Source organism: Mesoplodon mirus (assembly GCF_964341445.2).
Source record: "Mesoplodon mirus genome assembly, chromosome: 16".
Classification (NCBI taxonomy): domain Eukaryota; kingdom Metazoa; phylum Chordata; class Mammalia; order Artiodactyla; family Ziphiidae; genus Mesoplodon; species Mesoplodon mirus.
This window is the reverse complement of record NC_138992.1, coordinates 38,272,950-38,287,618: the sequence shown is the minus strand read 5'-3', so window position 1 is coordinate 38,287,618 and position 14,669 is coordinate 38,272,950. Positions and strand designations below refer to the sequence as shown.

General features: G+C 44.6%; 1 protein-coding gene across 1 annotated transcript in view; it reads left to right on the top strand.

The window, feature by feature from the left end:
- The window catches only part of SDC2 (syndecan 2), a 110,625-nt gene that overhangs the window by 87,118 nt on the left and 8,838 nt on the right, over window positions 1–14,669 (top strand). Inside the window, exon 2 of the mRNA XM_082601617.1 lies at window positions 10,092–10,203. Within this exon, the coding sequence (XP_082457743.1) occupies window positions 10,092–10,203 (112 nt within the window). The remainder of the gene's footprint in view (window positions 1–10,091; window positions 10,204–14,669) is intronic.

The window sequence follows — 14,669 nt, the reverse complement described above, 5'->3', positions numbered from 1 at the left end:
CCCAGGACATTTTCAAACCTAGAATCTTGTGATTAAATATCCATTTTACTATACGTTTTGCCTTTATGGCTTCAGTTAAACTGGATGGGAAGCGGCCCAAGCACTGTGGTATGATTCTGTGACACTTTTCTGAAGTGTGCACTTTTTTTGTTAGTGTCTGTCACTTATACACCCATATACTTCCATGATGCTTCCTTTAGGTTCTTTATATATGTATGTACCTGTCTGTTTGGATGCATTAACTGTTAAAAGTTACTGTTGATGTTTGGAAGCTGGTCCCTGGCCCTTTCCATTGATCTTGTGCTTTCTGTGCCTTTAGCAGCATATATATGTTGGAAAATATAACAATAATATCAATTAGGAATGAAATCATTCACAAGCCACCACCCTCACCAATTAACTCTCTTCATTTTTCCACTCCCCTTTCAATGCTTAACCAAATGATATGAAATTTTAAGAGTTGTAATATTAGAAAACATTAAAGCAATATATGCTTTTTAAACATAGTGTGTTGTCTAAACTTTTTACTCATTGTTCTGTGGTATATGCTTTTTAATGGCTGTGTTGAGAAATTAACGTATCATACACAATTGACATAGCTACCCCTCTAGGGTTGCATTTAGGTTGTCTCAGCGTGTTCGCTTTAATGCAGTAGTAAACACCCCACCTCTCCTTCTTTTTAGAATATTTCCTTAGGGTAATTCCTGAGAGTAGAAATACCTGGTCAGATGGTAAGAAAGGTTTCATATCTTCGTAAAACACATTGCCAGTGTGCTTCCCAAAGGACTTGTGCCCATTTCTGTTAGTTGGCATCTTTTAAATAAAGCTTCTCTTGACAGGCCCGCAGTAAAGCTTCCCATATTCCTATCAACGTTCAAACTCAGTGCTAGCTTAGACTTGAAATACAGGCTCAGTTGGAAATTCCATCCACCAACCGCTGCTCACTGCCAAGAGCAGGTTCATTCTCCAGCATCAGCTGGAGCCTGGAAGGGCGTGGTGTGCCCTTTGGACTGGTCTTTCCCATTTTTCTGTCCCGTAGGCGTCCTGTGGCACTCTGTCAGCTCCCGTATAGGGTGGAGAGTATATGTGATTGTGCCTTGGGGCCTAAAATTGTAGCAGATGAAAAGCCTTTAGAGTGAATTATTAAATCTAAACCAGAGCCTGTTGGCTTCCTGTGCTTGATTTGGAGTCTGTTCCATTATGGTAGTTTTTACAAAACACTTCTGAATGAGAAATAAATTCCAAATCTCTTTTTTTCCCCCCTCTCCTGTCAAACGCCACCAGGAAACAGAATCTCGTTATTTCAGTTAGAATATATTAATACTGACCCTCTCCAGCACTTGGGAGTTTTCAGGTTAGGCCCACACAGCTTCTATTTTTACCCTAGTCTAAACTGTGGTCATATGGATGGCAAAATAAAAACTGGAATATTCTCGTTTGGGAGGGGGAGAGGCAGGAGTGCTTATAATAACATGGCTGCAAACCTCTGGCTTCCCTCTGTTTGATATTCCAAAAAAGGAAGAAAGCACAACTTGGAGCACATCTGTAAGTCATGAACATTTTCCTTTTGTGTGTCATGCATATTCAACATAATCCCACTCCGCATCCCAGGCGTTGCTTTAATGTACATTGCTTCATAGAGCCCTGTTTTTGTAGCCGACAAATTTAATTCAAGACAAAGGTGGCTTCCCTTCTCTCTCTGGATTAAGAATCCGAACGCTTTACCACAGACAGAAGTAAAAAGTTTTGGTGTGTTCTGCTTTTGTCCCCCACTACCTACCCCTAATCCCCTACCTCCCGGTTGACTTCTTTGCTCCCAAAGAGGAAGACTGGTTTTTGTTTACTATTAGCAGTAAACCAATCTCAGGAAGAGGATTAAAAAAAAAAAAAAAACATATTGATTGAATTTTGTAGTATAGATGTTTCAAAATTCAAAAGTTATGAAAGGACATAAAGTGAAAACTCCAGGTGAGAGATTTTGCATTTAATTAGTTGTCCCTGTAGTTTCTCTAGGTGCCAAAGCATAAAGTATGTCAAGAATTTGGGTGCAAGGTTTAGATTTCTTTCGGCTTGGTTTATTTAGTTGAGGGCTTTTCTTCATGAAGTGGTGGCTTATAGAAACGAAGGGCTTTGGAACATGGGGGTTTGTAGAGGGATAGGCCAGTGGTATGATTATTGGTAGATGAGCATATTCTCAACGAGTCTGTGTAATCAGGGCTGTTCACAGATTAAAGAGAAATGGGACTGGGGACCAGCCTCCTGCCTGTTCTGTGTGTCGTAATGTTTGGGGGCAGAGGAGGGTTGCATCATTCAGTTAAATAAGCGTGCAGGATTTTCTGGGTCCTCCTATCTGAGAGGCTGGTTGAAATTTACCCAACAAAACACTTACTGAGCCAGGTACCGTACTGTAGACTCAACAGACAAACGTTGTAGGGAGAAAAATAATTTTGAAGCTCCAGCTACACCAATATACCTACAGTGAGGCATGTTTGGTGAAAATGATGTGGATTCTATTGAATCATAAATATAAATTGAGATGAGTCAAGTAATCCTTTGGCAAGATTATTTTGCTGTTGTTTTTTTTAACATGCTGATTATTGGACTGAGCATTTTATTAGAGAAAGATTATATTTGAGCTTTGTTGGCTAGAAAATCTAAGTACTTTGAACCACATTCATTTCTTTTTTTTAAACAAAGAGGAAAATTTCTACTGTGAAGTACACTAACTCAGTGTTACTTTTTAAAACACTTTTCAGCCATTTAATGTTCTCCAGAGACTAGTGTTGTACCCGGCTCATTGGAGGCATTCTTAATGAGTTGGTGGGTTCTTCTAAGGTCATACTTATCTTTCTGTTAGTCCTCCTCACAGTAAAAGGCTGAATTCCAGATCTCCCTTTTTAAAAAGAGATCTAGTAAGAGTACATCGGTTGAGTTTTCCTTGATGCGAGGTAACCAGCTAACTTATTTAAAATACATGGTTATTTCCTTTCACCAAATGGCTTAAAGCTTGGGTTTAGCCTTTCAGAAAAATGTGACCTCTCCTACTCTTTGTTGAACCTTTTTCGTGTGCTGGCTCTAAAGCAGTAGGGGATACAGAAAACATCAGGCTTGCTCCTGGTTCCTGGACCTCTTCAAGGAACGTACATTCTAAGTGGTGAGATAAGATTCCCACTCTGTATGCAGTGTCCAGCAGGAAAATCTGCCATGACTGGTCAATTCCAAATGAGTGGTTCAGACCTGAAGGATTGTAAATAGATAGGTAGGAATTCTGTCATCTGTCATGCTTTGGTTTGTTTCAAAAGGTTCATGGAACTAGTTGAAATTTTCCACGGTTGCCGATGATTTGACTTTTTTAGAATTTATTTTTTGATGTGACGTTTTTATGAGCAGCCCAGTCATCTTTTTGTCTCATTCACACCCAAATGTGATTCCACCTTCATAAACCTGATTTTTTCTTTTCAGAATTGGATTTATTTTCCTATGCACCAGTAAATAATTTAAACTAAATCCCCACTTTATGGAAGGTATGCTGAAGTGTTTCTTAAAGTTAGAGACTTTAGCAAAAAGCTAAAAGGACTAGTAATTAAGGACTAGTCTAGGTGTTTGAAACAGGTCTGAGCTAAAGATCTTTCTTAAGGATTTCTTAAGTAAGGATTTAAGAATTTGCTTTCATGTGTGACCTCACCTTTGACCTCAGCTTTTGTGGGAATTAGATACAGGATAGTAGAATATGCCTAGGACATTGTTAGGTACCAGGTAGTTTTCTGTAAACAAGTGCTTGGTAAATACAATAGCATTTGCCTGGAAATATATAATGCAGTCATATCTCACATATTCAAGGACAGCAATATCTTTTCCCAACAATAAACATAGGTTTCTTTCCTTCCATTACATCTTTGGTTTGGATGGGACATCTGATAGAGATGAAGGTATTACTAAAAATGAATGAATGGCAGTTGGCATCCTTCACATGGGCAGTTTACAAGAAGTTAGGCAGAGAAGAAATTGTTAAGCTAGAATTCTAACTCTTCACACAGACTTTTTCCCCATCTATGATGCCAAGAATACTAGTTCTAAAAGATGTTAAATAGATTTTCGGGGAGGGGGGGGTTGGAGAATTTCCGTGGCCAAAGTTTGAAGGTCCTGGATCAAGCAGAGTTCAACAGGACTCTTTATTACAATTCTTCTCAGGACCTTTATTGTGTGTGAATCACCAGGGGGGCTGGGGGGAGGCACAGCATGGCCAGCCCTCTCAATGACCACACACTTTGAAGCCCAGATTTGGACGTGAACCCCTGCCTCCCCACTTCTGAGCTGTCTGTCTTTGGACAAGCCTCATTTCCTTGGTCGGCAGTGGAGACTGTTGAGATGATTAAAGGTGCCAGTGCTTATAAAACACTTAGCACAGAATGCCTGGCACATAATAAACACTTAACCATTAGCTACAGCTAATCCTTTTGAACCCCAGGCTGACTGGCTCTGATAGCTTCATGTTGTAGGACATTACAGTGCAATAGTAAAAATTAGGAGGGAAAAGTTTTGGGCTCTAGTTTGGCCCCCAACTAGACTGGGTGATTTTAAGTGACTTTGCCACTGTGGTGTTCTGTGTCTTCACTTTTGAAATAAATCGGTCATCTAGGTACCCGTAGTGTCCAGTCAAGCTCTAAGATTATATGTTCCTTTGGGCTCTACCTAAGCCAGAATTGGCAAGTTCATCTTAAGGGCAAGTGTATCATCTCTGTGGGACTATGTGGGAGAAAATTTTAACTATTATTTCTTTTACAGTGTGTGTTAGCTAGTAATAAAATAGTTTATTGAGTCACCTCTGGAAAAATAAGCTAAAGTTACAGCCAGTTTGGTGCTTTGTAATCACCATAAAAGTTAATATATATTTGAGTCTAAGTCAGGACTGGATGTGCCTTTATCCTAAAACTGAGACACCATCCAGGCGTTTGTTATCTAAGATATGATTTAGAATGTCATAGCAGACCACATGAATATTTAAATTTTATGTCCAAAGGCTAATTTTCTGAAGCTTGGGTCTGGGAGTGGTATCCATAAGTAGTTAGGTTTTCTACTTTCTGACTTTGTTATCAACCTAAGTTTCCACCATAAGGTGAATTTAACACCTACTGCTTTGAGCTTTAATTATCTTGACCGCTGTTTATCGGTTGCACTAGTTTAAGGCATTTAGAGGACATTCATCTAGTAGATAAGGCAGTGTATCTTTCAAGGAAGACCTCTAACTTCTAAATAACAGATTTCCACCCTGGCAGTTTGAAACATGATATTTGTTTGATGTAAGCTTCACCTCACAAGAAAAAACCAACAAGTAGCTTTGTTCAGTTGCCATCCCACGATTTTTCTTTGCTGAGAAAGTGGGCAGGTTTGTGATATTGCTTACTAAAATCGAGACTGGTGCACTTGTGGTCTTCCAGGCACTGGATCAGCATTTTCTCTGTTCATTTTTATTACAAATACCATGTACGTTTGGGCCAAACCGTCTTGTCAGAATATTAGTTTTCACCATTCTCAAGTATGTGAGGCCTAGATCACCATTGTTTTCCTCAATTTTCTGTCCTTAGGGGAGTTTATCTCCTCTTAGGGGTTTTTGTTTGTTTCTTTCTTTCTTTATGGTATGCGGGCCTCTCACTGTTGCGGTCTCTCCCGTTGCGGAGCACAGGCTCCAGACGTGCAGGCTCAGGGGCCATGGCTCACAGCCCAGCCGCTCCGCGGCATGTGGGATCTTCCCAGACCGGGGCACGAACCCACGTCCCCCGCATCGGCAGGCGGACTCTCAACCACTGCACCACTAGGGAAGCCCCTCTTAGGGGTTTTGTATAAAGGAAATTGGTGTCACCAGGTCTCTGAGTGGAGTTTTTTTTGTCATGGAGCCCAGGGTTTGGGCGGAGGAAGTGGCAGCAGGTGACAGGGGAAATGCAGGTGAGGTCATATGCTATTCTTCCAAGGAAAAGGCATTTTTCTTTCATCCTATAGGTGATAGGGAGCCACTAAAGGGTTTTCTTCAGCAGGGGAGCAATGTGGTCCTTTTTAAGAAGAGTACCTCAGCAGACAGTGGATTCAAAGACAATGTCTTGAGGGGTGGCTAAGTACGGAGGCCTCTGTAATGGTCTGGACCCAGCATGATGAGGTTGCTGCAGTTCGAAGGCTAGAAAAGAAGGGATGGAGTTGGGAGACAAACGTGTATCTTGCCTGCCTTCCAGGCATGTGGGGACCCAGCACTCAGGCAGTGGGCCTTCTCCTCTGGGAGGAGCTGCTTCCTCGATGAAGGCAACTTAGTGCTCAGTTTCCATGGTTGAAGCTCCATTTAGTCCTGCAGTCAGTTTTCCTTCTCGTGTACCCAGTTGCTCTCTACAACTTCCCCTTGCTCTCCTGCATGCATGTCTTGCATCAGCCAAGGGGGGAAAGGTCTGAAAGACCAGCTTTGTTTTTCTTCCAACTCGTGCTCTGAGCCCTGTTAGCCAACAGTCTTGGCGTTGCCTCGTAGAGATGGCTGGTCCCAAGTGAAACAAATGCATTAGGAAATCCTACCGTCAGGCTGCATCTCCACCCGCTGGGCTGTGCCTCTGCCCGTTTCCTCCTGGTTCCTTTCATCCAGAGGCTCTATCTCATCGAACACGAGAGCGTTCTGTGTGTCTTGGGGTTTTCTGCTGAGTGAGGCACTTCGCAGTTGGCTGGTGTAGAAGTAGTAGTCTTGAGTCACCCCTTCTCTTGGCTTTCTAGAGATGCACATCTTGCCCCCAGGGAATGTCGATGCAGAATTCTTTTCCCTCTCCGGGCATGTTAACTTCAGCAATCCTTTCCACAGACTGTGGAGGCTTCACCAAAGGAACTGTCATGTTTGTGAAGGTGGTTTTTGTTTAAAAGGAAAGACAGTGGAGGTGTTTCTTTGAGCATTATCTGCTACTGAGTGAAAAGGAGTCTGCTTAAATTGGAATCTATAGAAGGATGGATATTGGTAATTCCTCTTACGTGCTTGGCACCCCTGACATCAGAGCAGGAGTTAACTTTTAGTGTGAGGTCATCACTGTTTGCACCGCACCGGATGCTGGAGGAACAAATACTTTTAGCTGCCTTTGAGCACATTAAACATCCCGTCAGCCGCAGGACCACCCTGGAGCCCCGCAGAGCCCGAGGGCAAGCCAGCTTCTCTGCATGCATCCTGACCCCAAGTCTTATAGTAATTCAGGTCTGACAGCTTCTTCCTAAGGAGCCGGTTGTCCTGGAGAAGTGAGTTGCTTGTCAAGCCTCCCCGTGTGGTTGAACTGTGCGGTGGCCAGAATCCTCTGGGAGACGTTTTTGGCCCATCTGCCTGTGAGTGTGACAGACATGTCTGTCCGACAACTGGGTCACCTAATGAATAGAAATTCAGTTTACAAGGAGGGATTAAATATCTTCGTGTGGCCGGCGCCACCTCAAACTTCTTTGACGGAGCCAGGAGGAAAAAGGCGTTCAATGTTAAGAAAAGGCAAAGGGGTTTCTGCTTTTAAGACTCAAGGTCACTTAAGCCAGGTGCCATGCCATGTGTGGGGGAGGTTTGGGGCCAGTGATCTCCCAGGCTTCAGATGGAAAGATTTCAACTTTAGGGGTCTTATGACACATGTTATCTCTGAAGCCTGAGTCAAAGGCCAATTTGTTTTAGGTAATCTCAATTGGCAAATATTTACTGAGTCCCCATGCAGTCTTAGAGGCCCGGGGAGCACACACAGGGCATTGAGGCCCTGCCTTCTCCAAGTGTGCTCTGCTGAGGGGCAACAATTTAAAATAACACTGAGGGCTTCCCTGGTGGCGCAGTGGTTGAGAATCCGCCTGCCAGTGCAGGGCACACGGGTTCAAGCCCTGGTCCAGGAAGATCCCACACGCTGCGGAGCAACTAAACCTGTGCACCGCAACTACTGAGCCTGTCCTCTAGAGCCCATGCTCCACAACTACTGAGCCTGCATGCCACAACTACTGAAGCCCACGTGCCTAGAGCCCATGCTCCACAACAAGAGAAGCCACCACAATGAGAAGCCCGCGCACCGCAACCAAGAGTAGCCCCCACTCTCCGCAACTAGAGAAAGCCCATGCGCAGCAACGAAGACCCAACGCAGCCCAAAAAATAAAATAAATAAAAATTTTAAAATGTATATATATAAAAAAATAAATAACACTAAGAGTTTGTCTTAAACTGTTCATAGGCTACAAAATCCAAAATAGTAGTCTGGAACGAGAGGACATGGAAGGACTGAAGAAGTCAGAGCCTGTTTTGTAGACAGGATTTGAGAGAAAGAACGACAGGGTCCTGCAGATGAAGTTCACAGGACAAAGTTTAATACAAGCAGGACAACACATGAAACAGCCCAAGCAGTGTTTACTGAGCATGTACTATACGCCAGATACATGACTGTGGGGAGTTGGGGTGGACTGAAGATGTATGAGGTGCGGTCCTCGCCCTCAAAGGAGCTGACTGCATACTGTGGCTCAGTGACGCTGATGGTGGGGCTGTGGAAACCAGGGCTCCTGATACGGTCGGTTCACAAGCTTGGGAAAACACCCGAGGCCTGGACTGGGGAGAGCCTTGGAGACCTGTGTCACGTAGAATGGCCTCAGGGGGCGGAGTTAAGCTCTGACTGTTCTAGTAGGAAAACTCCAGCACACTCTTGGATCAGGGTGGTCACTCAGTGTCTGCAGGCCAGGCCACTGGGAAACCAGTCCCCGATTAAAGTCTCAGTTCTCAGAATGTGCCGATGTGGCCGCTCACACAGAGTGGGCGCCCATACCTTCCCGTCAGTTGTCCCTGACTCCTGGAGAGAACACAGACTCGGGTTTAGGACACTTCAGCCTCTCCAGCCAGCGGCCGAAACGTGAGGGAAGATGGTGTTGCTCTGATGGGGGGCGGGGCCAGCATCCTCCTAGGAAGGTTCCAGTGCCAGTGACAGCTGGAACAGAAGGCTTTAAAGGAAATCTAATGAAAGCCTCTGTCGTGAGGGAAACATTTTTTTGTCATTCCTATTAGGAAGAGACATTCCATTGGATTTTAAAAAATAGGACAATAATGAGTGTTGCCTTTTTCCAAACACAGATGTTGTTTTAGAAGCTGACAGATTGCTGTATTTGTTTCTGGGCTTTCATGAGATACTGGTGGTAAAATATCAATTTACTGAAACCATTTAAGAAAAAATTATACATCTACTCGGCCTCCAATTCATGCGACTTGCTTTCTTGGTAGGATTAGGTTGAATTGTAATACTAAAATTCTTACCGAAGAGCTAAGAAGCTGTGGAACTGGTCGACTTAGTGAATGATCCTTCTCCATATTCACTGTGTGATTTGCTGTTACCAAGTGCCAGGAATATAAAAAGAATGTGCTCATGTGGTTTTATCTGCATTTGTCATTAAGGCTCTGCTAAGCCCATGAGCCCCAGACGCGGCTCACGGTGGGCTGTCGCCCTGGTCCATGAGCCTCACAGGCCCTGCTCCTCAAGGGGTATGGTGCTGGCATCTGAATGCATCTGGGCTGTGGCAGGAAGCCCTGTGACAGCCTGCCCGCCACCACGAGCTCCTGGCTGCGGTGATGCCTCTCTGAGTGTGGCCAGGCCTGCAAACATCCAAGGGGCCTTGACGGATCTCTGGGTGGTGATTTTGCCCAAGCACCCTAATACATCCCCAAGAAAGTCTTAAATGATTTGAATGTCTTGTATCTTTTCCAGTAAAGGAGCCTCACGGTGACTTTGTGACAACAGGAATGCCTCAGATAGTTCCCACTAGCACTGGGGGGCCCTGGAACTCAGACAGGTTTAGTGGGACGTAAGGAGATAAGCCCGTGATAGGTGCTTCGGCCTCTGAGCCATCTTCATGTTACTGAGTTAGGTTCTGTAGGCTTCCCTCAGGGGCATTTGTCTGTGGTCAGCCCTTGACGTAATATGAGTTGTCAGGGTGTCCTAAGGAGGGGTAGGGCCAGAAATGTGGGTTCCAAGGAACAGGGGAGAGGGACGGGTAGTCGCCGAGGTGTAAACCTGCACAGTGAGTTGAATAAGCTCATTTCCTAATTTCTCACCATCCTGAATCCCTTCTCTCTCCTTTCTCAGCGGGCAGAGCTGACATCTGATAAAGACATGTACCTTGACAACAGCTCCATTGAAGAAGCTTCAGGAGTGTATCCTATTGATGACGATGACTATGCTTCTGCATCAGGCTCGGGTAAGGCAGGCTACGTCCACACTCACCTCTGTTCTCTGCGCTTGTGTAAGCACATGTGTGTGTGCACGCATGCACACACACACACACACACACTAGTGGAACTTACTTCGAGGAGACAGGAGGTATGCACAATGGTTAAGAGCATGCTCTGTGGAGTCACAGCATCTGGGTGTGAATTCTAGCTCCCCGCCACTTGAGCTGTGAGATCTTGGGAATGTATTTAACTTGGCTGAACCTCAGTTTCCTCATTTATAGAATGGAAGGTAATAATAGTCCCTCCCACATAGGTTTGTCGTGAGGCTCAAGGGGTTGACACATCTGTAGCTCTTAGAGTATGCTGCTTGGCATGTAGTCAGTGTTCTGTCAACATTAGCTTTTAATTTTATTATTAACACTTTCAGAGCGATGTCATGAAAACCACCCTGAAAGAGATCCCTGAGACAATGGTTTCATACAGCTGCCAACCCTACCTTAAATATTATAGGTGAGACCGAGAAGAGTTATACTTTCTTACTCCTAGTGTATTGCTCAAGTGTAGGAGGGAGAACGTAGTAGCCAGGTAAAATGATTGTACAGTGATATCCTCAACTCCAGTGGTGTATCAGTTATCTATCACTGAAGTAATGACTCGTAACAAACCACCCCGAAGTGTAGTGGCTAAAAACAACAGTCATTTTATTTAGCTCATTACTCTGCAGGGTGGAAATTTAGGCTGGCCTGACTGGGCTCCTTCACATGTCAATTGTCAGTTGCAGGTTGGGTTTGCAGCTTTGCTGATCTTTCTGGATTCTGTCATATCTCTGGGACAATGGGACAGACTTGGCTCTGGTCATGCAGTCTCTCATCCTCCAGAAGGCCAGCCATTTGTCCACAGGGAGGAGGCAGAGATTCCAAGACAGCAAGCAGGAATGAGCAAAATCTTCTGAAGCCAAGGCTTAGAACTGGCACAATTTCACTACCATATTTGATGGGTCAGAGCCAGTTATAAGGCGAGGCCAGAGTCCGCCTCTTAATGAAAAGAGCTGCAGGGCCACATTGCAGAGGATGTGGATACAAGGGGGAATAAAGGATTTGGCCAATTTTGCAGTCTACCATACCTGGGAAATGTTTCACCTGTGCCAGGATTGGACCCCAGGCAGCAGAGAAAGAAGAGCTTGTGCATATGTTAATGATCCAGTCAGGAACTCGAAGTCAGCAGCATGCTAGGCAAGTCTTATCCAGGATCTTCCTTGATCTGAGTTTTCATTTTCTGTTCAACATTTGGTAAAAGTTACGCTGAATGTAGATGTCTCACAATCAGATCGGCCTGGGCTTCAGAATGACCCAGAGGAAATTAAAATCAGTTGTGTCTTTGGGAGAGCTCTAGCTACATAAGAGTGAGTGTTTTAGGTTGGAAAACAACAAGTCTGAGAAAGACAAGAGAGGTGGTGGCTGACCTAGTAACAATGAGCTTACAATGCAGTCCTCATGTAAAAATAGCCCTCATGTAAAACTAGTTATTCTGGGGAAAGTGGTATATAACGCACATGCAGGAAGAGTGTGAAAAGTTGTTCTCCATAGTCCACAACTCTATTAATAACGTTCACTCATGGCACTTCTTTTTTTTTCGTTAGCACCTCAAAAGTGCTTTGTAACTGTCTTCTTCAAAATGTCCCAGGAAATAATAAATATGTATACATTTTGGTCCCCATTTCACAGATCTTAGAATCTAAGAGTTGTTAGAAATTTGTGGAGGTTGTCCAAGTCATTTTGCTGATTTCTGCCAAGATTGTCCCTAAGTTTAATATAAGGACTCAGGTTCAGTCCTGCTCCTCTGGCAGCACCTCTCCTCCCCCACTCCCCCCCATCCAGGTGAAAGGGGATTGGAGTGGATCATTTGAAATCCTGAACCACTCATCAGACGGATCGAGCTGAGGCTTAAATGTGGTCCCACATTGCTTCTGCCTTGGCTCCAGCCTCAGACAGATCATTGCTACAAAGAAGTGTATCATTCTGGGGCTTCCCTGGTGGCACAGTGGTTCAGAATCCACCTGACAGTGCAGGGGACACGGGTTTGAGCCCTGGTCTGGTAAGATCCCACATACCGCAGAACAACTAAGCCTCTGCACCACAACTACTGAGCCTGCGCTCTAGAGCCCGTGAGCCACAACTACTGAGTCCGTGTGCTGCAACTACTGAAGCCCATGCGCCTAGAGCCCGTGCTCCACAGCAAGAGAAGCCATCGCAATGAGAAGCCCACATACCGCAATGAAGAGTAGCCCCCGCTCACCACAACTAGAGAAAGCCCGCACGCAGCAACGAAAACCCAACACAGCCAAAAATAAAATAAATTTAAAAAATAAATTAATTAATTAAAAAAAAAAAGAAGAAGTGTATCATTCTGGATTTTGGAAACCTCCTTGCAGTGCACTGGGGATGTTGATTTTCAGCTTAAAGGTAATAGAAGCTGTAACTAAAATTTGTAAAGCCCTTACTGCATGTCAGGCACTGTTCCTAGTCTTATAACATCTCTGTAAAGAGAGATTGTATTATCTCCATTTTTCACATGAAAAACCCTGAGGCTCAGGGAGATTGAATAACTTGCCTCAGATCACACTGTTGGAAAGAAATGGAGCTGGGATGGGGGCCAGGGAGTTGGGCTTGAGAGTGTGTTCTCTTCCACTCCTTTGCTCTACTGCCTCCTTGTGTCTCACAACTCTACTCCAGAATGAGGAGACCCTGCCTAACTGATGCCCAGTCCCAGCTGGAGACTGGGATCCTCCGGGTTTTGGCCAGAGGGTTTCGTTCCCTCTGTCCTCACTCCCGTCATGCTATCCAGTGGAAGAGCAAAGGGACTGGAGGGAAATGGCCAGAGGCCTAGAGGATGCTTCCCAGCTGAGAAGATGGTACCAGACTATATATGTGCACTCAGGGGTGGACATTGGCAGACATGAAAACTTCAACCATTCACTTAAATGTTTCATGGGCATTCACTGTGGACCAGACACTAGGCCATGTTCTTGGGACACAGATGAAAAACTAGGTCCTTGTCCTCAAGGAACCAAGAGTCTGATGAGAAAAATGTAGAAATGAGAAAAAAATCATTGTTATACCTTGTCATGGGTGATATAACATAAGAAGGTGCTATAAAACAAAAATGTAAGAGTGAAATGCAGAGTTCTGGTTAAAGATGGCAGATTGAACACACATACCTTTCAATACGCAACTAAACCAACAATAAAGGAATTGGGCCTAAACTCACAAGGACAAACAAAACAGTACAGGAGACAAACGCCACAATGTTTTGAAAGCTGGGAAGCAGATGGGCTAGTAGTAACAGACTTGGCAGACGTGAGAAAGCTGAGTTAGCCAGTAGTGGGGGTGAGGAGAGCCAAGAGGCAACCACTTTACACAATAGAATCCTCGCAGGGCCCCAGAATTCATGGCACTAGATGGAGCGTGAAAATAGTACTAAACTCAGGATGATTAGTTGAAAGTCTGTTCAAGATGCAGGTAGATTTCCTAATTCCTTCCCACCATAACACAGCAAAGGGACTGGTGCTCCCAACCTCAGGAGAAAACTGGAGGTTTATTATCTGGGGAAGATAAAACAGAGGGTCTTTGGACTGGGAGTGTACCAGGCACAGATGGGGCAAGGGACCCCACACTGAAAACAGGAAATACAAGTTCTCAGATTAAGAGTTATTTAATGCAGAGATATTCCCAGTTGTCTTCTCCCAGTCAGTTCCTAGAACACTGACGGGCTGGCCTTTACCCTCTCCAGGAAATTGGACCAACTCCAAGATACTGGCTTGGCAATTTCTCCAACAAAACACACAAGTCTATCTAACTGATGATGCTAACATTTGACAGACCTCTCCTGTGTGCTCAGAACTTCTAGTCAGCTTCTCAGCCTTTCCTTCTTAAATACAAGAAGACAACCAAGGGCCTCCCTGGTGGCGCAGTGGTTGAGAGTCCGCCTGCCGATGCAGGGGATACGGGTTCGTGCCCCGGTCTGGGAGGATCCCATATGCCGCGGAGCGGCTGGGCCCGTGAGCCATGGCCGCTGGGCCTGCGCATCCGGAGCCTGTGCTCCGCAACGGGGGAGGCCACAGCAGTGAGAGGCCTGCATACCGCAAAAAGAAAAAAAAAAAAAAAAAAAAAGAAGACAACCAAGGCTCCCCAGACATTTAGAGGAGAACTTGTAACTTCTGAAAGATAGAGACCTTCCCACACCCCCAAATTGGAAGAGAACAGAAACTCACCGTGAGAAGAGAACTTACAGAAAAACTTATTACAGTTGGAGAGATAAGGCTCTTTAATGTTGAAACAAGAAGAGGATACTTTGAAAAAGGAACATTCTGAGAGTGCAAGAGTCCTTGGAGGGTGGAACTGTCATCTAAGAGGTGAAAAACTCATTAGGAGATGATATGCAGATATTTATTCAATTCATTCCATAACTATTTAATAATGACCCATAACACGGG